This window comes from Microdochium trichocladiopsis (genome assembly GCF_020744255.1).
Source record: "Microdochium trichocladiopsis strain MPI-CAGE-CH-0230 chromosome Unknown B0I36scaffold_6, whole genome shotgun sequence".
NCBI lineage: Eukaryota > Fungi > Ascomycota > Sordariomycetes > Xylariales > Microdochiaceae > Microdochium > Microdochium trichocladiopsis.
This window is the reverse complement of record NW_025763549.1, coordinates 1,906,302-1,928,918: the sequence shown is the minus strand read 5'-3', so window position 1 is coordinate 1,928,918 and position 22,617 is coordinate 1,906,302. Positions and strand designations below refer to the sequence as shown.

The window sequence follows — 22,617 nt, the reverse complement described above, 5'->3', positions numbered from 1 at the left end:
ATGTCCTTGACTTATTGAGCTGGCGCATCGATGAAGCTACTTCTGACGGTGATGGGGATAGTGATCAGTTTCGTGTTTCTCAGCTGGTCGATCTCAACAGCTCCACGTGGCTGTTCAGATCATGTCGTGGCAGAGACAGACCTGTCAAAAGCGCAACCACTGAAGACCTCGAAGATGGCAACTAGTTCCTAAGAGAACTCTAATTTGACACGTATATGTAAGTGAGGCAGCACTAGAGGTTCCCTCTACGGAAATAAGCCAAGACAGATCAGAGATGCGAGGCGATCTCGAGAGATGACATCTGGGCAAAGGGGGCTTGCGATGCATGAACGGCTTCAACCAGAAGAGGCGGTCAGCAGAGTCCTAAATAGAGCTACTGTATAAATAGCAACCGGAGCTCAGAGCTCCCAAGTTCACGATCGTAAAAGATGGCCAATTCCAGGGTCCAGCTGCTCCAGCCGCACCGTCATTTAAGAGGACAGAGCTTAAGAGGGACACGTTTGGTCTCGGCGGGGCTTGTCGTCTCCATCTGCGCAGCCGATCTGCCGGTGCGGCAGCGCTGCCGTCCGACACCATCCGCAAATGCCACCCTGCTCTGGCTTGCTCCATCCCGTCTGGCAAGCGCGAGCCGTCATTGCCGTTTGGCCACTGTCTCCGGTCCTTTCTTAGAGATTTAGCTGCGTTAGTCCCTGTCCGTGAGCGTGAGCGCACAGAGTGCACGCGTCAGCCACTCCCAGGCCCCCTGCAGGGCGCAAAAGCTTCGTGCTCCAGCTCAGCCAAGGCCACCTGGAGTCCATTCCGCTCTAGGCTCCCTGATCGGCTTGAAACTTAATTGAAGAACAAGTCTCCCGCGTCCACGATCCGGCTGTTCACTCTTTTCATTGTGCCTCACCGCGAATCGCAGGGTCCTCAACGCTCATCAACAGCTCACCTCGATCACAAACCCGCCCCACGACCCCGCTTCCCGTCGCAAACGCAATCCCTACCTGCACCATCGAAAACGCCAAGCAATCTAATTATCATCAGGAATTTCCATCATGAGCAAGCTCGCGTATGTGCCAATTTGCCCCGACCTGTCTCTACGCTTCCGGGCTCGTCTGCCTGCCGCGAAAATGAGCGCAGCAGTATAGAACATACCTCGCACATTTGACTGGGCAGAGCAGAGATGTAGCTAACGGAAGTGTTTACTTCGAGCAGCCAAATCATCCCCCTGGTCATCGCGCTGGTGGTGCTCGCCGCCATTGGCTGGGTCGTCTACGAGGTGCTGCAGAGCGCGAGCAAGATCGGCCAGCGCGCTGAGAAGAGCATGGCCAAGCGCAACATGGTCTTCACCAAGGACGGCATGAAGGTTGGCGTCAAGCACTACGAGGAGGAAAAATACGTCGACAAGACGCAGAGCTGGGTGGTCAAGGCGTGGAATCTCGCCGAGGAGGGCAAGACTGCTGAAGGAAGCGGGAGTCGGAGCAGCAAGCATGACACGACGCGCACGACGACGGCAACGACAACGACAACGACAACGAAGCGGAAATGAAACCGACGATGATCGGCACGGAGTAAGCATGTGATTTATGTGGTTGGGCGTCTCTGTAGTGCTTTGGAGACCTGGGATGACAATGGGTCCAAGGGGAGCCAAGCCAGTTTATAATGCATAGCAGTGTTTCTTTCACCGAACGCTGACCAGTCCGCGACGGCTCACGCTCATGGGTGATGCGCACTTGGTCGAAATCCATGTGAGGAACAGGAAAGCCTTCGAGAAGCCCAGGGCATTTTTGGCAACGCCGCGACTTAATGTAAGTTGTCGACAACGGCGTGAGGGAGAATTGTCTGCCAGTCTGAGTCGCTGGTATCGGTGCGAAAGGCGCCTGCATGTGCTGTAACACGCGTTGGAGTGGTGGATGGAAGCCGAATCTTGTTTCGCCTGCCCACAGATTCTGTATCTTCCCGCGGCATGCGCAAGCCATCGAAGTCGCACAGGAACAACATCATCGAGTGCAACTGAACAGACCGTGTCACGAGAACCTCGACCCGGCTCCTGCGAGCAGCCTGTTGTGGCAGACATCGCAGTGTAACACACGGGGCCAGATGAGTCGCGATTCTTTGGCAGCCAGGGTACCATAGTGAAGCACCGACGGTAATTTCCAAGAATGATGCGCACCCAAGACTGTCTCAGTCGCTGCTGCAGTGGGCAGGTAGTGAGTGTGCTGGCGAAGTCGACGAACATTGATGCTCGCTCCCGCGATCGGCGTGCGCTGCCAGTCTGCGTATATCCGAACGTTCACGTAGACGCTGGGACAAGCACGCAATGGAACGATTGAGTTTCACCAAGCAAGTAGATGCGCCTCGTTGATGATACCAAATGCAAAGATGCCAAAGCGCAGAAGGGCTGGGAGCAAAGCCAATTCTCCAGGTCTTCGTCTCAGAGGAAGGGAAAAGGCACGGACTGTCCTGGACCCGGAGCCGAATACGTGCCCGTCCAAGGAGTGGGTGGGCAGAGCCAGGGTACTTGGCAGGCAGGGGTCGTCAACGTATGTGTGGCTGGTGGGGCTCTGGTGCGTGTCGTTTCAGGTCACGGCGCAGACCAAGCTGCAGACGGGCGCAGACAACATGAGCCGAAGACACACCAGCTGCTCTTTATGCGAGGCAAGCTTCTGTCAACCTTTTTTGCTTCTTCGACGGATGGACCGGACGCGTCTGTTCTTTGGCGATTTTTTATTTTTTATTTTTTTGCACAGAGTGAGGCCAGACTGCCGTGTTTCCACAAACCCCCAGTCACGGGCGCGGGCAAGGACTGGGGGGCGGGGTCCCACCCGCACGTGGATGTTGCGCGATGCACGACACACCCGGTGGTACCACGATGAAACGCAAGAGCACAGGAGCCTCGGCACGACCATGGGCATCTCATGCACTTGTGTCGTCAGGGCACCATTCTCCATGGTGCCGGCAGTGGTGGTTAATTATGTGTGATGGCGGGCATTTAATCTACTGGAAGAATGGCGATTGGCAAACGAACCTGCATCTATCCCAGACTCCAGAACTTGGCGAGCTGCAACAGCCGGCCCCTTTTGCAGGAACCCTGGCTACCGTGCTGCTAAATCTGGCATGACGCATTCAGTAATCTCTTGCGAGCACCGATTGGGACTCGAGAGGCCGCCTGGGTGCAGATCAGATCCATCAGGGACATCAATTGGAGGGCCCCGGACTGCCATAAGTGCCCTACCCGTTGGCACAAGACTTGGCACACAAGCTGCCAAACAGGCAAAGAGCACTAGCATATCGAGGCGCACGGCCCCGTCTGCAACACTGACTCTCAAATGATTGTCAAGTCCGGAAGCTGGTGGCTGCTAAGCCAGTGAGTTCTTCTCTGCTTTCCGCCACATTTGGCATGGTCCATGCCACCCTGTTGAGACTGCCTGCGACGTGACCTGTCGTCTGTCACATTCCAAAGTTGGGGTCAAGCCACCAAACTCGCCATGACGCCCAGGATACAACAGGACATACAAAAGAGACTCGCGGTGGCGTCATCAATGGCGGCGCCGGCGGATGGAGCTCGCCCATCGGGGGCCCTGACCGCGATTTGTACACTGCGATAGCATTGGAGTGCAAGACCATGAACAACGAGCAAGAGGATAGAGTTGGCGAATTCGACGGCTGGTAAACGATAGTAACTGGCATCGGTGGCCCGGATTGTCGGGACCGCCACCGGCAGCACGCGTCGAGTAAGGTTTGGCTGGTCAGGGCCGCCTGGATTGGCAGTTTGAGTTCCGAGGAGCCTCAGAGTTCTCGATTGTGGCTGCGGATCTTCTCCCGCCCGCTTGGGCGGACGTCGTTGGCTGAAAGTGATTTCAGACCAGGAGCTGGGTCGTAGTGCTTCATTACTGAGGGCAAAACGATGGTTGGTGTTTGAGGCCCGCGTCTCTCAAGGCACGTGTATCCCCGCCTTCTCCGAACTACTGCCGTCCTGCGTTTCTCACGGCGACTTCTGCCGTCCCACCCATCATCCGGTCCGTAATTAGTCTCTACGCCCTGCGAGTAGTCGTAGACGCAACCTTTGGCACCTTCATGGCCGACGTGAGTTTTATGGTCCCCGATCTCCCAAGCCGTGTCCTCTGCGAATCGGAGAGACTTCCCCGCGCCATCGGAAGGCGACTGGCCTAGCGCAGCCACCGGTGGCTAGCAAAGCCGAATTAGGTCTCTTCTGGTTCTCATCACGCTGTTACGGAGCGTGAGCCCAGCTGAGCCGTGGGTGCATACATAGTGTCCAGGCAAGGCTGGGTGCACGCTAGAGCTGTCAAAGTCGACAAGATCGTCCTGCGGCACGGAGAGGCGTGTGGCCGCCGAGGCTAGTTAGCTGGGCCGGTGCTTCCAAACCTGCCGAGCCCCCCACCCACGCCCCATTATGCGTGTGTGTGCTCGTTTCTGCATGGTCCTAAACAGGGGCTCTCTCCAAGATGAGTGCTGGCAGGCGGGCGGTCCTCGACGACCACTTTTCACCGAGGGTCGTGGCTGCAAGGTCAAATGAAGTCTCCTTCCCACCCGGATCCTGCGACTTCCGATATCGTCGTCGGAAATCTCACCTTGTAAAGCCTCATGGTAGAGAAGCGCTCTTCCTCGCCAGCCGAGCCGCGATCCTGAAGTGATAGGGCAAGGCTCCTCCTGGAACCAATAGTACCGGGCCCAGTCCTCCACTCCGTCTTCCCGGTAGAGTAGAACCCTTTGCTCCAGCGGCTGCCGTGGTGGTCTCATTTATCGCTGTCGTTTGCTAGCCTTTCCCGGGGTGTTCCTTGTCTTCGGCCACTCTGTGGTGAACCAAGCACGCAAGGACCCCAGGTCAGACGACGTCGACAAACAAGTTCGAGTCCCGCACGAGGGTTGTCGCGAAAGGCTGTCTCCGGTTCCCTTCCGAGTGCTGGGCCCTCGAGAACTGCACCCTGTGGCGAGGCGGCGAGGGTGGATCAGAGGCCACTTCGCCATCACGTTGTGCAACCCTGCATGACAGGTATATTCGGGTTGATAAGTGGTGACGGGACATCCGGGACGAGTGTCGAACGCGGCCAGGGGCTCTGCGACTCCCTGCTGTCTAGCACCTGCGAGGACCACTCCCGTGATGATCAGTGTGGATTCATCAGGTTTCTCCTTCAGCCCTGATCCCTGTCCAGCCGGCCACCCCCTCCTCCTTCCCATCAGTCTTGAGGCTTGTTAAGGGTACACTGTCGCCAGCAACCTCGGACTGCGCCAATTGAACACGCTACACAAACGCAGTTACAACTCTTGTCCAAGCGGCAGAGCAACGGTGCGATTTGAGCAAGATTTCGAAGATCTAGCATAATCACAGTCTTTCAGCCTTCCTCGCCGGTACGAGGCTACACGACCCATCTCAAATTGAAAAGCAGCCGGATTTCGTCGCACATCCAAAATGGTGTATTGCGGAAAGCCCTCTCGAGGGTGTCAGATGTGCCGGTCCAGGCGGATAAAGGTTCGAGCCCATCCACGAAGGCCATCTTCTTCAAAGCCTGTGGCTGATGACCCCATTCCTGCTAGTGTGACGAAACAAAGCCTACTTGCAACCAGTGTGCCAAGTCACGGAGACAATGTCCTGGTTACAAAGACGAATTCGACCTCGTCTTCCGCAATGAGACACAAGCCACGGAACGCAGGGCTCGTAAGGCTAGCAAAAAAGCCAACAACAAAGATGCTCAGCAACAGGGATCGGCCCACGATACCGCTGATTCTGGAATGAATGTCTTCTCAACGACGGGCCAGACAATGTCTCTTATGCCCAGGCCGCCTGTCAAGCAGGAGGCTGACTGTTATTTCCTGGCAAATTTTGTGATGACGCCGTCGGAGACGAGAGGGACTCGCGGCTTCTCCGACTGGATCGTCCCCATGATGCAGCATTCTGGAGGTCAGGTCGACAACCACCTTCAGTACGCATTCAACGCATGCAGCATAGCCCTGTTGAACAACAAGAGCGGTTCTCTGAACCGGCTTAACGAAAAGGCCCTCTTTGAGTACACAAGGGCTCTCTCGGCAACAAATGCGGCTCTACGAGACCCAAAAACTCAGATGTCTGACTCTACTCTGGCGGCCGTTTTGCTACTAGGGCAATATGAGGTAAGTGGTCAACTTTGTATGCTTGGGTCTGCCTAGCTGACGATATGTACTAGAACATCACTGCAAGGAAAATCGGCACGTTGTCTTGGGGCTCTCACATAGAAGGCGCAATGCAAATCGTGAAAGCTCGCGGCAAGAAACAGCTGCAAAGTGAAGTCGGCCGTTTACTTTTCGTCAGTGTGCGGGCTATGATGGTGAGTGAGATCCGGCATGAGAACGCAGACCAATTGGATTCGAGTAAACTCACATTGCCCAATCACCAGATCATTCATGCAATCACTTCAGGTCAACCACCACCCATGGGGGCCGATTGGTGGATTGCTGACGCGGCACGAGATGAATCCTCAACTCTTTGTCAACGCTTTGCAATCAAGGCTGCCGAAATCCGAGCTGAAGTAGCCAGAGTCATGTCGACAATGCAGCGCACGAGTACTTCCACAAAGATCATGATGGCAATCATCCGGAAATGTCAGCAGCTTGATCTTGACATCCAGTCCTGGATGCAAACACGTCCAGAGAACTGGCAGTGCAAGACAGTGGCCTGGGAATCGAGCATCCCAAGCAACGGTGACTATTCGAAATTGGAGGTCTTCCCTGGGCGAATCGACGTCTTTGCCGACCTCTACGTTGCAAGTACATGGAGCTTGGCCAGGACGACGCGGATGCTCATGGCCACCACTATCATGAGGTGTGCTGCCTGGGTCGTTGCACCTGTGGACTATAGAACAACTTCGGAGTACGCCACGTCATCTCGCATCTGCATTGATATGGTCACCGACATCATCGCTTCGATACCGTTCCACTTTGGCCTGCGGCAAAGACGGCCCAGCTTGTTTGACGGCTCCACCGATACTTCTTTTGCCTGCGGCGACGGGATGGGTACTTCTGCTTTGGCAGGGTATCTCGCAGTGTGGCCGCTTGGTCATATATATCACTCGGACTTCTCCACAGATAACCAGGTTGCATGGGTTGGTGGACGACTCAAGTACATTGGTGATGTGCTTGGAATCAAGTACGCACTAATTGTTCGATCGGTATGTTCTCAGTACAACATGGGTCTTTTCCCTCGAAGACGTGCCTGGACTATGGCTAACTGACCATCTCACGATTGGTAGCTCCGGCTCAAACTACCTTCCGGCCTGATCCGGCGCGACGGCTACTCTTTGGTTCAAAACTCGCACAACATCCTCGGTATCTTGCAAGGTAAGGTGCCCGCGCCGGCAGGCACTGCGCCAACGACCATGACACCAAACCATGCTTTGCCGTCTTCGACGGGAGGGACGCATGGCAAAGTGGAATGATGTACCGACAGGAAGAATAATGCTCGTGATAGGTGTTTCCAAGCAACGGCCTTGGCGTTTCGGTCTTTTAAAGCTGTGCGGTGGGTTTCAGCTTCCGCTCTTGGCGTTATCTAAGTTCACAAAGCTCTGCAAATATGCAGAGCATACTCTTTATCATCAAATATACATCTCTGTTGCACGCAAGAACCAGACCCGCCAATGCCTAAATAACACGACAATGGATGTGATGATGTTTTATTGACATGTACAATGTTAAAAAACAGGTGAAATAAAAAACCTTTTAACGCCCCGTCCGAACCGCATGATACTGAAGACAAAAGAACCTCGAGAATGCCTGGGTTCCACGCGTGTCCCGGTCAGCAAACACAAGTGTACGAGAGAGACTTGGGCCTCTGCCAAGAGCAGGCTTTCCCATACGAATGGCACTTCGGGCAACACAACTAGAAGAGGGTATCGACCTTCTCTTTGTCTCTTTTCCGTTGATGATTTTGTGTCGTGCAGGGCAGGTTGAAGACCTCCTAAAAGCACTCCTCCTTCGTTCTCCCTTAAGAAGAGTGGTTTTAAAACCGGCCACCTCTGCTGAAGCCGCCGCGGCCACGGCCACCACCAGCACCACCGCGGCTAAAGCCGCCGCTGCCACCACGACCACCACCACCTCTGCCGCCGAAGCCGCTGCCGCCACGGCTGAAGCCGCCGCCACCACGGGGCGCACCGCCGCGGCCGCCGCGGAAGCCACCGGCACCGCGACCGCCTCTCATGGGGCCGCCACGGCCACCGGCGCCGCCGCCGCGGCTGGGCTTCTTGACCTTGGGGGCTCCCGGCGGAGGCTTGGGCCTGGGGAGGAACTTCTCGAGCGGGAGGAGCTTCTCGGAGCCGATGAAGAACTTGTCGCCGGGCTTGAAGCTGGTGGCCTGGATGCCCTCGGAGGGTTTTATGGTGAAGTAGACCTGGTTGATGGGGCCGAGGACCTCGTCGACCTTGCCGACGGCCGTCTTGTTCTCGAGGAAGATCTGCGCGTTGAAGTGCGGCACCTTGGGGTTGATGCTCTCGCACACCATCTCGCCCTCGCAGGCGTGCATGAAGCTGCCCATCTCGAGGATCTGGTCCGGCGGGCCAAAGTCGCGCTGTCCGAAACCGCCGCGGCCTGTGAATGCAGCGAAAAGATTGACGAGGTCAGCTGGTGCGGGCGCGCAAGCGAGAAGAGAGAAGAGGAGGAGGAGGAATCTTTGTGGGATCAATGGACGCAAACACTCGGTACGACGTTTGAGTAGGCTTTCGCGTGGACCTAGGGGACGAGGGCCACCGAGGCGTCACCCAGCGCTGCCACTTGTCGCGCGCGCAAATGAATGCATCGAAACCACGGCAAGTCGAGTGTAGAATTGGGATCGTGAGGGCAAACTCACCACCGCCTCTCGGGCCACCGCGACCACCGCCGCCAAATCCACCTCGTCCACGGGGTGCTCCTCCGCGAAACATTTTTGGTTCCCGTTGACTGATTTGTTTGCCGCGATTCGAATTGGAGGGGTACACGGAGTGAGAGTAGTTAGAAGATGATGATGATGCGCTGCGGTCGCTGCGTTTTTTCGAGATTGGCTGTGATCCCCAGGTCGTCTCACGGCTGGTAATTTTTTGGCCCCTGCCTGGGTTGGTCGCAGCTTGCAAGCAGAGCTTTGGGAATTTTTCCAATGGATGGAGGCGGCCCACTTCTTTTTGACGGAGAAATTGTTTTTCGCGTTGGGTGACTTCGGGCGCTGCTGTGACTCCAGCCACTGCGCAAGTACACTGCGAAGTGGCAGGGGTCCCTTATCTAATCGCCTCCATGCAGCACCCAGCCCGTGGGAGGTGAGCGGTCCAGGCACAGGCACAAGGGAATTTATGGGTCTAGGTATGAGAGGTTGGACTTTATGTCAGTTGCAATTATACTCTGCAGAGTCGAGAACAAGCCGCTGTCGTAGTCCAGCTATGCTCGAGAGGTTACCTGGCCCTCCAAGGTTGTTTCGATCATCTGGATACAGCTGATAAAACGTGGTCCATTTGAGGGGGACAATCATCCACGTAAGAGTTTCGAGTCCTCTTGTCAGGCTGGACGGCCAGAGACAAACCAGCAGATGAACCTTGACCTGCGATGGTCTGCTACGAGACACGCTTTGAGCAGGAGCCTCGCATCGCAGAACTCAAGGCGTTGAGCCTCGCTCGAGCTACCAGTCGTGCAAGAAGCGTACCTAAGATATCAAGCATGCGAAATCGGCAGTGCACTGCCTACCCTGCACCAGGCAGGGGTCCACCCCACCAATTACATCTCCTCGACATTTATGATGGAGGGGCTGTGGAAGAGTCATTCGTAGCTCTGGCAGAGTCACTCGCAGCTCTCCCTTTGGGAATTGAGACACCGGATTCTGTTTGTGACAAGTTCCCGGTGCCGATTCTCTGTCCAGCATTGTGTTCTGTACTGGTTTCTCACCGTTGACTCACACAAGCGGTCTATATCACGACGCCTCTCGGGGCCAGCCCTTTCGACACCTGCCTTTCACGATACCCCACCTCAGACGGACACGAGACATCGAGTTCACCATGGAACAAGCCAAGAAGGCCGTCGAGGCCGTCACCGAAGGTGTCAAGAACATTGCCGTCGGCGACAAGAAAGGAGCGAAGAAGGAGAAGAAGGGTGCGGCTGCCGATGCGTCTTCCGGCCCTCTCGAGATTAACCCGGCTCCCGACTTTCTCCAGCACCGTCTCGACCTCTTCGACCGCCTTAAAAAGCGACAAGATGAGGAACTCGCCAAGAAGCCTCGAGAACCTATCAACATCACTATGCCAGATGGTAGCATCAAGGTCGGAACCTCTTATGAGACCACTCCTGGCGACATTGCCAAGGGTATCAGCAGCAGTCTGTACAAGCGCACCGTTGTTGCCAGGCTGAATGGAGACAAGGAGCAGCTCTGGGATCTGGATCGTCCTCTGGAGGCAAGCTGCAGCCTGGAGCTCCTCAACTTCGACGATGAGCAAGGCAAGATGGTCTTTTGGCACTCGAGCGCCCACATTCTTGGCGAGGCTGCTGAGAGACGATTCGGTTGCAGCCTGTGCATTGGGCCCCCCATTGACAATGGATTCTACTACGAGATGGGCCTCCCAGGCGGCGCGGCCGTGCAGACCACCGATTGGAAGCCAATAGAGACCATTGTCACCTCTATCGTCAAGGAGAAGCAGAAGTTTGAGCGCTTGACCCTGACCAAGGAAGAGCTACTTGAGATGTTCAACTACAACAAGTACAAGCAACATATCATCAACGACAAGATCCCCGACGGAACCTCCACTACAGTGTACCGTAACGGCCCTTTGATCGATTTGTGCAGAGGCCCTCACGTACCAGACACCGGCAGAATTGAGTCCTTCGCCATCATGAAGAATTCCGCGTCGTATTTCCTGGGAGACAACAAGAACGACTCGCTGCAGCGCATCTATGGCGTTTCTTTCCCCGACAAGAAACTGATGGCTGCTCACAAGAAGTTCCTCGAGGAGGCTGCCAAGCGCGATCACCGCAAGATCGGCAAGGACCAGGAGCTCTTCTTTTTCCACGAGTTGTCGCCAGGTTCCGCCATGTGGCTGCCCCACGGTACCAGAATTTACAACACCATCCTGGAATATCTGAGGGAGCAATACTGGAAGCGTGGCTACCAAGAGGTCATTACCCCAAATATGTACAACTCAGATCTGTGGAAGACTTCCGGACACTGGAACTACTACAAGGACGACATGTTCGTGATTGACATGGAGGAGAATGTCAAGTTTGGCTTGAAGCCAATGAACTGCCCAGGTCACTGCCTGCTCTTCGGTCACCGCGAGCGGTCACACAGAGAGCTGCCATGGAGGGTTGCTGATTTCGGTGTCCTCCACCGGAATGAGGCCTCTGGAGCTCTTTCCGGCCTGACTCGTGTGCGCAGATTCCAGCAGGATGACGCCCACATCTTCTGCCGTGAGGACCAGATCAAGGACGAGATGGCTGACCTTTTTGATTTCCTGAGGGAAGTCTATGGCCTGCTGGGCTTGACCTTCAAGTTGAAGCTGTCCACCCGCCCCGAGAAATATATGGGTCAGATCGAGACTTGGGATCGTGCCGAGGACATGCTGCGCCAGTCTCTTGATGAGTTTGCCGCTTCCGAAGGCGGTGTCGCTTGGACACTCAACCCTGGTGATGGTGCTTTCTACGGTCCCAAGATCGACATCACCCTGGTCGACTGCCTGGGCCGTGATTTCCAGTGCGCAACTATTCAGCTCGACTTTATGCAACCGCAGAACTTTGGTCTTGAGTACATGACCTCTGAAAGCTCCGCCAAGCCCAAGGAGGAGGTTCCTACCCCACAAGGTATGTGAAGGTTTCCGTACTCATGTAGTGCACTCGGATGTTGACCAATTCTTTAGAAGCGCCTAAGGAGGAGACCAAGGATGGCAAGGTCACTGCTCCAAAGATCAAGCCTCTGACCCCTGGCTGCGCTCGCCCTGTCATGATCCACCGTGCCATGGCTGGCAGTATCGAGCGGTTCACTGGTATCTTGACCGAGCACTTTGCCGGAAGGTGGCCATTCTGGCTCAGCCCTCGACAAATCATGATTGTGCCGGTTGGAGTTGGTTTTTACCCCTACGCCGAGGAGGTTCAGGCCATCTTCAAGAAGGAGAAGATGTACGTCGACATCGATCTGAGTGGTAACACTCTCCAAAAGAAGATCCGCAACGCCCAATTGGCCCAGTATAACTTCATCTTCGGTAAGTTGCCCTACCATTCTCGGCATAGTGTAAGTGAAAACACTAACGGTTCACTAGTTGTTGGTGATGAGGAGGTTAAGGGGCGGCAAGTCAATGTCCGCTTCCGCGACAACACCTCTGCACAAGACCGTGGCAAGCCGATTGATATCGATGAGGCTGTGGCCAAGATCCGTAAGCTTAGAGACGACCGTGGCATGTACAACCCATTCCCCGAGATCGTCAAGCCTGAAGCTACCAAATCCGAGGAGAAGCCTGCTGCTGCCTGAAGTATTTAGAGAGTCCCAAGGTCAGTGTCTAGCTGGTGACAGGGACGAACAAATACCACGAGAAATAAATAAATACATCAAATATGACAACATGATCTTTTTGTGGCTAAGAGATTATTACGGACTGGGTTGATCCACGCTTGGGTCAACAATGCATGTCGGCCAATTCGGGCAACTTGAGCAAATGCGCCATCGAGGTCTTCAGGATTTATTGACCTGCATGCCGCAAAATAACTTACGAGACCCCTGAGCATTCTGGATTTGTGGGTAGGGTAGGATGCTTGCTTGGCAATAATGCTGTCCTTGTGAGGACACTGTCGAACCCAGGCAGAAACGTTCTTTGCTTCCTGATTGGCCCGTAGGTCGGGCAGCTGGCTCCTTTGAGCCAATACCCTGGAGCTTGAATGGCTCGATGTTCTAAGGGAGGTGGCTCCTTTGGAACGATTGCCATTTTACAGCTTGTTCGAACTGCTGGTCCGATCTTTGACAGATTCCAATTAAGGTCGCACGATATATTCGCACTTGGCTGGCTTTTTAGAGTAGTCGCGGGCTGATGCACAGAGCATTCATGCCCCAGTAAGCTGGAGCCACGATACCTTCCTGCGTACAGTACATTGGGCACACAACAGGGCCTTCTGACTTGTTCCGGCAAAATAGCACCGTGGCACAGGGAAGCATGGTTTTGGCGAAACCTCTGAAGCCGGAGCAACTCTGTTAGTGTAGTGAGTCTATCAAAGTCAACGGTAGAGTCAGAAAGTCAGCTGTTTGCACACCATGAATGCGCCAGGGAGCTGCTCTGGGACCGGGCGTCAATATTACCTTGGTAAGACGCGCATTTGTGCACAGACTGACTGGATGGACACTTGGGACAGTGTGATCAGCGGTCTGGGACTTCCCCTTTTTTAATGGGACAAGCCATACGACTACATACTGTACGCGGGAGGCGTGTGCTGGGGCGACGCTGTTGTTACATAAGGGGATATTTGCGGACGGGAGCAGGGGGGCCCTGCACCCCTAGCGTCGTCGCACTTTTCGAAGATGACCTCAGAGGCTCAGCCCCGGCCCAGACTGTGGAGGTGGCAGCGCCTGCCCCAGCCGCATGGTGGTGTGCCGGCAGTGGATTCCCTTGCCTGCGCCTTGCCGCCTCACTGTACGTTTGCCATTGCCAATGTTGGATCATGGTCGAGCATCCTGTTCTTTGGGGGTGGGGGAGTCCTTTTGGGCAGAAGGTAGCGATCGACTCACCGACCTTGGGAAGCACTGTTGTGCTGCCTGGGCACAGTGCCACTCTGAAGTCACAACTACAGACGCGCAATGCCTGGTGTGTGGAGGAGCGCAGCCGCGTCGAGATGATCTGACACGGACTGGACGCCTGAGCCTTGCGAGCGACTCCACTTGGGACGTGGCTCCGGCTTCTGTCCCCCTGCACTGCCCTGTCTCTGCCTGTCTCGTTTGCCAGCCAAGCGGAGCCGTTTACACGACAGTCGGCAACATCCATGCGGCAAGCGGACAATGGCAGCCTCAGACCCCCCCCATACGATGCAACCGCTGTGGGGAGACCAGGAAAGCGCTGAGGAAGAAGGAGCCAGTCGGTCCCTGACTCCGTTGTCCAACACCATCCAGGCATGGCCCGCCTCTCATGTTTGTTCTCAGTCCGGCCTTACGAGCACTCCCTGCTGCCACCACAACCTGCATGTGCCCTCACGTCGCCGCCCAGTCCTAGCAAAATCCAAGGACACGCCCAGCTGCGCAAGCTATGCGCCGCTCCAACGCCGCAGACGTCGAGTTGGCAGCCCGCCTGCTCGATCAGGATGACATCGACAAGATCGAAGACCATGACCTGAGCGACTCTTCCAGCGGCGAAGATCGCAGTCGCCCCGCCTCATCTTCGTCGTCGTCGTCATTGTCGTCGTCGTCGTCGTCCTCGGTCATGTCTCGAGGCCGCTCGAGGTTGTCGCGTCCGTGGCTCGGCTACAATGCCTCCCGATGGCTCACGCGGAGGCGAGCTCAGCCAAAGAGCATTGCTCTGCTCGTTCTCGCTATCATCGTCCTGATCATCATACTATGCAGCCCCTACACATCCACGGCTCGGGTTCCCCTGCAGGGCGTCATGAACCTCGTCTACCCATCAGGCAACTCGCAGAAATATTGCACGACATGGCCTGTCGACGAGGAAGGCAAGCTGGCTAGCGGGCTCGACGTTGCGCCGGAACGGTTCAAGGTCGGTAGTGTCGCTCCTCCCGGAGGCTGGAAGAAGCCACAAGGCTTCAAGGTCATTGGCATGGTCTTCTACGGGCGGAGGCGGACAGTGGACATCTTGGAGTGCTACCTCCAGCAGAATCTCGCTGCCAATGGCGGCTACCTTGATGAGGTCTGGTTCATGTCCAACACCGAGATCGAGGATGATGTGGCCTGGTTGGACGACCTGGTTGGCAGAAACCAAGAGGTGTACAAGGTGATTAGAGGCAATTGCCCGAGCAAACACTTTGGCTGTCTGTGGGATCATGCCGTCGGCAACAAGACCATGTACATCAAGATTGACGATGATATTGTAAGTGGTCCGTCCCAAGATATGCCCAGTCGCGCAAAGGTGGCTCCGGCGCGCGAGTCGACTGGATATTGTGCCCAAAAATGCCACCTGGGCTAACCTGAGTTGAACATGAACAGCTCTACATACATCCAGACGCGATCCCCCAGCTGGTCCACACCCGTCTCAACGTCCCGCACCCGTTTGCTACCGCCTCGAATCTGATTAACAGCCCCGTCACCGCCGTGCAGCATTACCACTATGGCGCAATCTACCCCTTCATGCCCGAGACGAGCGAAAAGGCGTCGTTCAAGGCGGCCGTCACATGGAGGCCGTCCGCAAAGCCGCACTACCCAGACTCGATCGACTCGCACCCAATAAGGAACGTCAAGAAGATGCCGGTGCCGTACCAGGGCCACACGTGGCTGATGACAACTGGCGGAAATTTTGACCTGATCAAGACCCCGATGGGTGTCTACCAGCTCAGTGGCGACCATACAGACTTGGCGTTCAGCCCAGCCTGGGAGTCTTGGGGTATTGGCGCGCAACAGCAATACTCTCTATTGCACAACCTTGAGCAGAACCGGATAGACCGTTACTTCTTCGGGCGCAACATCGAGTTTCAGCCAGGGGCCAGGACAGCAAATGCCGACACTATCGCACAACCAATCGAGGGTGGCCCTGGCGGAGAGCAGACTTACGACACAAGATTCGGCCGGTACAACCTCAATTTTGTCGCCGTCTGGGGCTCCGATATCCGCGAGCAACTTCCCATTGCGGACGATGACGAGCAGGATCTGACGGTGACCATCCCCCTGAGGACCCAACGTCCATTCTTGGTTGACACGCGTTCTGTTGTCTCGCACTTCAGCTTTGGAACTCAGATGGAGGGCATGCGGCAGACTGATTTGATCGACCGGTACCGCGCACTGGCCAACGAGGTTGCCTGTCCAGCAAAGAGCCCGAGGATTCCCATGGATCCTGCGTGTCCAGGCTTTGAGATGGGCATCGGCGGAGAAGCGCGCGTTGGTACCTGAGGCGAGGATTGCTGCATGGGGGAGGACGAGATGAATTTTGGGCATTTCCATCGGTTGCATAGCGGGCGTAGCATTTTGAAAGATATCCAAGATTTGTGCCGAGCACTACGCATTCTCAATGCCATAGAGAACGCACTCTGAGCGTTTTCCTCGTTCGAGTAGCAAATTGCCGTAGGCTGGCTTTACTGGCGCAGGGGTTTCACATATCTGAATAATCACGGCATTTTTCCTCATGTCGTAGGTGGCAGCTTGCGCACTAGGTTCATCATGCTGTGGTCGTGCTGAGAGGCTATAAGACATTGCGCCAACTCGTGTGCGACGCAAACGGCCCCCGTGTTCTGACCAAGTGCAACACCTCGATGACCGGTTCAAGCGACACACTGAGACTGGACGAGCAAGAGGACGAGCAGGTCATGGTGGCAGGCCGTGGGATAGGTATTGGTCGTTGACCGGGATCACTAACATGGGCTGCTGGGCTTCCAAGATTGGCCAGAGTGACGCAGCCTGTCGATGTCCTCTCTGGCCCTTCCAAGGCTAGCTCTGCAAGGTCAAGCCTGCCCCGAGGCTAGTCGGAACATTTCCACGGTCTTTCCCCAAAGCATCGCGGCCCAGCCACCTGACCATCTAAGCTTTTAGTGCCTGTCTTCCAAGCTTCGTTTGACACATTGCTGTAGCCCGCGGAGGGCTGCATGGGGGCTCCCTAGTACGTAGAGGCTGCTGACGTTAGACCCCACCTGGGGGCCCGACCTGGAAAGTCGTGCCACCATCCAGATAATAGTTCGCCGCTCTTTGCCCCACGACAGCTCCAACACCCAGAGTCATCCGACTTCTGTCTGCACCCAGCCTTCTTGGACACGCATCGAACGGCAGAGAAGCAAAGCCGACGACGTTTCCCAAATGCCAGAGCCACAGCCGCCGTCATGAGCCAGAATCGCCAGTCTCAGGGCAGCCTGATAGACGTCTCGCCACCGTCATCAGGCTACTCGACACCGCACTCCTACGCCAACAGCAACAACAACAACAACAATAACAACAACAGCACTGCCGCCCCGGCCCCTGCTTCCCCGTACGGTTTTGGATCTGCCGTCATGGGCCTGTGGCGCCGCCTCTCGTCTCTGGACGAGCAACAACAAGCACAGGGAGGGCAGCAGCACGGCGCCAAGGGTATCGCCGGCGCCTTCCAGCAGCCAAGCCTAGTCTCGAGCATGTTCTCCTCCGTCTCGGGGGACGGCATTCATGGGGCCTTCACCCCGCCGCGCCGCCAGGCCTCTCCAGTCGGCCTGCCAAGCCTGAGCCCTCTTTCGCTGAGCGGCTTCCACCCAGACACCGAGCCCGAGCAGCAGCTGCTGAATCGTGGCATTGCTGAGGAGATCCGCACTTTCCTGCCCGAGCGGCTCAAAATCGTGGACACCTGGAGTCTCGTGTATAGCTTGTACCAGAATGGGAGCTCGCTGGGCACACTTTACAAGTTATGCGATGAGTTCCGTGGCCGGAGAGTCGGGTTTGTGCTCGTGGTGCGAGATGGCACGGATAGTGTGAGTAGAACAGCCCTTGTTGAGCTCTAGGGACGTGCTTTGATGAAAGCCTGCCGCTAACAACTTCTGCCTTGCTCGCCACAGACGTTTGGTGCCTACTTGACCGACACCCCTCACCCTGCGCACTCATATTTTGGCACTGGCGAATGCTTCCTCTGGCGAGCAGAGCTCCATGCCGCCCTCCCGCCGCCCCCATCCGCCGATACAAGCGAACTCGACAACTATCGCGTGACCACCATCGCTTCTACAGATCAAAACCCAGAGCCGAACAGGACTTCGCTCCTCGCCCCCGCACCTGTAGACCCGACCACAAACAAAGCTGTGCCACCGCCCATCTCAAACACGCAGAGCATTCGTTTCCAAAACTTTGCGTACAGCGGTATCAATGACTACTGCATGCAGTGTGAAACGGGCTTCTTGTCTGTCGGTGGCGGCAACGGAAAATACGGGTTGTGGCTCAACGACTCTCTCAGCAAAGGCCGCAGTGGTGAATGTGAGACTTTCCTGAACAGACCGCTCAGTGACGAGGGCGAGAAGTTCGATGTCATGGGCGTCGAGCTCTGGGTTATTGGCGCGACTTGAGTTGCAGACACCACCTTGCATGGCTGTTTAAAGGCTCAGCTCATCACTTGATCTATCCGATCCGCCATGCTGGTTCAAGCACATGGCCACAAGCGATCACGTAAGGCTGTTGTTAGATGAGATCCTGGGCGCGGAAAATCATCTTCATGTCATCCGCAGCGGCTGCGTCAACATTGCCAATTGTTCTCTGCACAATTGAAGACACAAGAGCCAGCACGATGTGCTGGAGGACGTGGACTCGAGTCCGGTGCAATAACACTTTCGACATTCTTTAGAGCTGGCACAGGGAGTCTTCTTCAGCGCCTTCCATCGCTTGACGACGAGTCGAGGGCACGGGCTCGAAGGGCTCCTGCGCTGGCGGGAGACCGGTAGACGCCAGGTCGGTGCTCCAAGGTGACAAGCCACACCCGTGGGCAAAACCCTCCAAGGCAAGAATTTACAGGCCGGACACCCGTCGAACGAGTAAAACGTGGGTCAAAGTGAGGAGAGAATGTCAACGCAGGCACCGGTAATGGATCACAAAGGTCATATCAGGGGGATGTGACGGAAAGCAAGCCCGGGTCACAGCGCGAAGACGCCAATGGGTAAAGAGAAAAAGCCAGGATCGGTCACGGAGTGCTGCCATCGCCGCTCCTCGGGGTCCGCGGTTGAGATTACACGTGGATGAGAGTCCGAATACGCGAGCCGCATAGTGGATTGTAGTCTCCACGGTCGAAGCAAGGGGCCCTGAAGCAATGTCGCTGACGTGGCTTATATGGCGGGTGCACATGTAATGGAGGGCATTGCAATGAAGGCTCAGCTCGCAATGATATCAATAGCCAGATCCATCAATTTGCTATTCTCGGGCCTGACAAGTTTGTATATATATCCTGTAATCGCTACCAATGCCCACTCCTGCTACATGACGCCACCGCGCTGGTTGAGATGCGTAGCCTGGAACTGCCGTAGTAATTGCACAACGCCAGTCTGTTCCTGCCCGTCGGCACTGTCCGACGCGAGTCCGCTGTTGTCCCGGCTCAGTTGGCCGCGCCTATCTCCCGCCCATGTCGACTCGCCCAGGTGAGCCACGCTCTCCTCTACGTCTCCGTCGTCGGTGTACTGCGTGTTCTGCCGGTGCAAAGTGCTAGGTTGTATCTTCATGCCGGCTGGACCTAGCATAGATGCCGCGCCCTCCTGTGACTCCTCGATGATGTCTGCATCGCCGTGTTGCTGGTAGAAGCTCCTCGAGGGCTGGTATGGTCGAGCTCCCCGGTGCGCAAGATTGCGAGACGCGCCGAGAGGTGCTGCTGGTTGATGATGAGGGTCAAGAAGCATGGAAGCCATTGGTGATGGTGCGACCGGTGCAGGCCCGAAACGTGGCGTACGCCCGGGATGCTGGGCCCCCTGAGCCAGCTTGCCCTTGGCTGGCTCACTGCGCCCAACCCTCGACGACCTTAGGTCTGCGGTAAAGGTCGGAGACATAAGCCCTGGAAAGTGTGGTGGTGGATGGAACTGGTGACGACCGGCGGGCCCTGCAGGTTGCGCACCAATGAGTCCACTACGCGGGTTGTAGAGATAATTGTCCAAGAATCCATGAACAGAAGCCTGCATCTTGCCATGCTTGGTCGCATAGTAGTCCTCGCGGGCATCGGCGGCGTTTTGTCCTCCTGGCCGTGCGTTCCGCGAGTCCTTCTGAAAGTCAAAGACTGCAAATGAACAGACATAGCCTAGTCCGTCAACGTGGATAGTAAACTCGCGAAAGAAGTCGACGATTTGATCGCTGCAGTGAGGTAGGCTAAAATAAAGCACCAACGGCGTGATCAGGACACCCAGAAGTTCTTCGAAAAAGATGACGACTCGTGGTTTGTACAGGTCGCTAAACTCTGTCTTAACATCGTAGCTGTGGAGTCGCCCACGCCACTGGTCAGGTTGATAGTGAGTATACTCAATAACACTCTGCATTGCAAATTCGGGGTCGAAGACGTCATTTTCTTCGGATATCATGCCTCGTGCAACAGCCCAGACTGTTGTAAGGACGGCAATGAAGCCAAAGGCAGTCATCCCTGGGAAGATCTCGAAGTCGACAAACATTTCCGGATCAGAAAAGCCGACGATCGCAAGGACCGCAATCAACGCCCCGACAAGGAATTGTACTGTGCGAGCTGCTAGCTCCGTCTTCTTCTTTGGAAACTGGTCAATGTAGTGCTTCGCATACGGATAGGACATGTTGAGTCGCTCTTCAAAGAGATGAGGTAATTCATTGAATTCTCTGAACTTCCATCGAGCAAGGGGCGTGTACTGCCGTGCACCGATTGACGAAGTATTGGTTTTAAATTCCTGAGACATTTGTTAGCTGATGAGCCTTGACCAGGTTGGCGCTGTCGTCTACTCACATTGTAATAAGTGAACACGAAATCAACGAGCATAGCACAAGCCAGGAATGGTGTGAGTATCAGGTTCATGACTGCGGCAAACGCGAACCTTGTCTTCATCTCGCGGCTTAGCTGTGCTCTGTGGTCTGACCTAAGTACACGTTGGTGTACTTGGCCGCTGTCGTTGAAGATCAAGTCGAGGACCCCAAATTGCACTGTCCACTCCAGTGTTCGTGAGAACCACTGACGATTCCGGATGAAAGCAATGGGCGCTGTCAGATTGAGCACATCCTTGTTGAATAATGCAATGATGTAGTTCTCGCGACGCATCAAACGGTTTGCTATGTCGTGGGCGTCAAGTCTCTCCTTAGCTTGATGGGCCATGTGGGGTCCGAGATGCTGTGATAGAAAGCGCCGTTGCGATGGAGTGATGTTTGTCGCCGTCTTGACATTCTGATCACGAAGGCCAGTGATCTTGGCAACCACATCTTGCCACGAGACGGTCTGCATATCTTCCTCGGGAATCTCTAAAAGGAAGACATAGAAATCTCGGATGTGCATGAGCCGTGGTATGTCCAAGGTCCACTGGATGGACTTCCAGACGAGATAGAAGCTGCAGACCCATAGGCTGAAGTTCCAGACTCCCCACATGTTCTTTGTGCATTGTGGGATCATGATCTGTGAAAGATTCTTGCTGTGTCTGATCTTGCTGTAGTCCACGCATTGTGTGAGTATCGTCAGAAGGACCGCGATGAAGAGTACCTTTCTGTCGTGTATGTCAGTAAAAGACCACAACGACAAATCAGGACTCATTGCTGATCAACTTACACAAGATGCAGGGCTCGTTCCAGCAAGATACACCACATGCCGGCGCCCAGGTAGTAATCATATACATCTCGAATAAACACATCCAGATTGGACACGTTTGCCCATCTGAACATGGCCTTGTCTCGGGGATTTGTGACGATGCCGGGCCGCCTCTGTGCCATACCAGGTTGAACAGTTGGTAGCTGGCCATAGCCGTCATCATCTTCCGGGTGTAACCGCTGTCGTGCCTGTGCAGTTTCCCACTGCGATTGTATCCTACGTCCTGGAGGCCCTGCCGCAGGGGACTTGCTTTCTCGAGGCCTTGTCCTCCGGGCGTTGCGTTTCGACGGCCCAGCAAGGTTTCCTTCCACGAGCAATGACGCAGGCACATCGTTGTCTACATCGTCATCCTGCAGAAGCCAATGCTGAGACTGAGTTTCGTGCCGGAGACGATTACGCGGGGCATCGGGGCTTCTTGAGGACGTCGGGCTGTCTAAGCGATCTGCCAGGTCGTCTTCATGAAAGTTGTGGGCAAGGTTCTGTTCATCGAGATCAAGTCCCGCCGCGTTCTCGATGTCGTGATCACCTTTGTGATTTGCCGGGTGGCGATACGGCGAGCCGCTGCTGGGTGCGAACATGTTGCCCGCCTTGGGACAAGATCAGCTCAGCAGGTCTAGTGTCGTTCGTGCAGACGATGCAGACTCATCCTCTGGATCTTGTGGAGCATGCGAACCGCGCGGCAGGGTTGTGCAATAGTGGCTGCGGGAGTTTTGTCGTGGACTTCATATGCCGAATGTCGTAGAAATGGCTGTTAGCCGAGGACGAGCTGCATGTCAGACTTGTTGTGGTGGCGGTGGTGGTGTAGGAGGTGGTTATCGTCGAGAATAGGTCGGCAGAGAGAGGAGGGTAGGGCCTGGTGTAGGCTGTGCCGAAGTCGGGTGGATTGGCTATCACGAGGCCAAGTCCATGAGGCAGCTGGGGAGAGTTGTTGAGGGGCGCGAGATTTGCGAGACGTGCGCAGGCCAGGACAGAAGGGCTGGTCTTATGATGATGAGTATGCCACAGAGACGGCGCCTGTCGTTGTGGTCATCCTGGCTCGAGGCTCAAGGCAGTCACGGGGTCCAGGCAGGCGATGCTGCGTGACTGACAGCTATCGCGCGTCATGGCCCGCCCGCGGCATGCGGCGGCGGCGTCTCCACCCGCGCCGTCCTGGGCACGATATCGGCCTAGTGCACATGTGCATGCCCCTGGGCCGCCCGCCACAGGGCCACAGGGCTGGCAGCCCTGGGCAGTCGGTCCCTCGAGGTACTCAACATCTCTGTGGTTGCCAACCATGACT

General features: G+C 55.7%; 8 protein-coding genes across 8 annotated transcripts; 5 read left to right on the top strand and 3 right to left on the bottom strand.

The window, feature by feature from the left end:
• The first annotated feature begins 935 nt into the window (after positions 1-935).
• Positions 936-1,597, top strand: B0I36DRAFT_132303 (uncharacterized protein). Its single transcript, XM_046148223.1, has 2 exons — positions 936-1,051; positions 1,195-1,597. Exons 1-2 carry the CDS (start codon positions 1,038-1,040, stop codon positions 1,529-1,531), a joined length of 351 nt encoding a protein of 116 aa, XP_046011694.1. The 5' UTR covers positions 936-1,037; the 3' UTR covers positions 1,532-1,597.
• B0I36DRAFT_132294 (uncharacterized protein) lies at positions 1,598-2,400 on the bottom strand. Its single transcript, XM_046148222.1, has one exon. The coding sequence runs from the start codon at positions 2,219-2,221 to the stop codon at positions 1,664-1,666; it is 558 nt and encodes a 185-aa protein (XP_046011693.1). The 5' UTR covers positions 2,222-2,400; the 3' UTR covers positions 1,598-1,663.
• Positions 2,401-5,413: 3,013 nt separating this feature from the next.
• B0I36DRAFT_245051 (uncharacterized protein) lies at positions 5,414-7,412 on the top strand (the record flags this gene model as incomplete). Its single annotated transcript, XM_046150119.1, has 5 exons — positions 5,414-5,473; positions 5,539-6,111; positions 6,165-6,305; positions 6,375-7,145; positions 7,227-7,412. 5 exons carry the CDS (start codon positions 5,414-5,416, stop codon positions 7,410-7,412), a joined length of 1,731 nt encoding a protein of 576 aa, XP_046011692.1.
• Positions 7,413-8,209: 797 nt separating this feature from the next.
• On the bottom strand, positions 8,210-8,557 carry B0I36DRAFT_203394 (H/ACA ribonucleoprotein complex, subunit Gar1/Naf1; the record flags this gene model as incomplete). Its single annotated transcript, XM_046148798.1, has 1 exon — positions 8,210-8,557. A coding segment is annotated over one exon (348 nt), but the record flags the coding sequence as incomplete, so codon positions are not given.
• A 1,209-nt stretch (positions 8,558-9,766) lies between these two features.
• B0I36DRAFT_325700 (putative threonyl-tRNA synthetase, cytoplasmic) lies at positions 9,767-12,553 on the top strand. Its single transcript, XM_046154258.1, has 3 exons — positions 9,767-11,775; positions 11,832-12,173; positions 12,231-12,553. Exons 1-3 carry the CDS (start codon positions 9,984-9,986, stop codon positions 12,437-12,439), a joined length of 2,343 nt encoding a protein of 780 aa, XP_046011690.1. The 5' UTR covers positions 9,767-9,983; the 3' UTR covers positions 12,440-12,553.
• Positions 12,554-13,901: 1,348 nt separating this feature from the next.
• Positions 13,902-16,236, top strand: B0I36DRAFT_325697 (uncharacterized protein). Its single transcript, XM_046154257.1, has 2 exons — positions 13,902-14,990; positions 15,107-16,236. Exons 1-2 carry the CDS (start codon positions 14,196-14,198, stop codon positions 16,001-16,003), a joined length of 1,692 nt encoding a protein of 563 aa, XP_046011689.1. The 5' UTR covers positions 13,902-14,195; the 3' UTR covers positions 16,004-16,236.
• Positions 16,237-17,208: 972 nt separating this feature from the next.
• Positions 17,209-18,120, top strand: B0I36DRAFT_244793 (uncharacterized protein; the record flags this gene model as incomplete). The annotated part of the gene is made up of 2 exons (XM_046150092.1): positions 17,209-17,538; positions 17,623-18,120. The coding sequence occupies 2 exons, from the start codon at positions 17,209-17,211 to the stop codon at positions 18,118-18,120; spliced, it is 828 nt and encodes a 275-aa protein (XP_046011688.1).
• An 897-nt stretch (positions 18,121-19,017) lies between these two features.
• On the bottom strand, positions 19,018-21,916 carry B0I36DRAFT_363953 (autophagy protein Apg9; the record flags this gene model as incomplete). Its single annotated transcript, XM_046158886.1, has 3 exons — positions 19,018-20,436; positions 20,493-21,237; positions 21,300-21,916. The coding sequence occupies 3 exons, from the start codon at positions 21,914-21,916 to the stop codon at positions 19,018-19,020; spliced, it is 2,781 nt and encodes a 926-aa protein (XP_046011687.1).
• Between the last annotated feature and the right edge of the window lie 701 nt (positions 21,917-22,617).

What these genes read in the sequence shown, in the direction of transcription:
- B0I36DRAFT_132294 (XM_046148222.1), bottom strand. Translation starts at nt 2,221, where the DNA reads ATGTTCGTCGACTTCGCCAGCACACTCACTACCTGCCCACTGCAGCAG.
- B0I36DRAFT_325700 (XM_046154258.1), top strand. Translation starts at nt 9,984, where the DNA reads ATGGAACAAGCCAAGAAGGCCGTCGAGGCCGTCACCGAAGGTGTCAAG. An exon ending in GGAGGTTCCTACCCCACAAG is followed by an intron (nt 11,776 to 11,831) that starts GTATGTGAAGGT and finishes CCAATTCTTTAG; the next exon opens with AAGCGCCTAAGGAGGAGACC. An exon ending in CCAGTATAACTTCATCTTCG is followed by an intron (nt 12,174 to 12,230) that starts GTAAGTTGCCCT and finishes ACGGTTCACTAG; the next exon opens with TTGTTGGTGATGAGGAGGTT.
- B0I36DRAFT_325697 (XM_046154257.1), top strand. Translation starts at nt 14,196, where the DNA reads ATGCGCCGCTCCAACGCCGCAGACGTCGAGTTGGCAGCCCGCCTGCTC. An exon ending in TCAAGATTGACGATGATATT is followed by an intron (nt 14,991 to 15,106) that starts GTAAGTGGTCCG and finishes GAACATGAACAG; the next exon opens with CTCTACATACATCCAGACGC.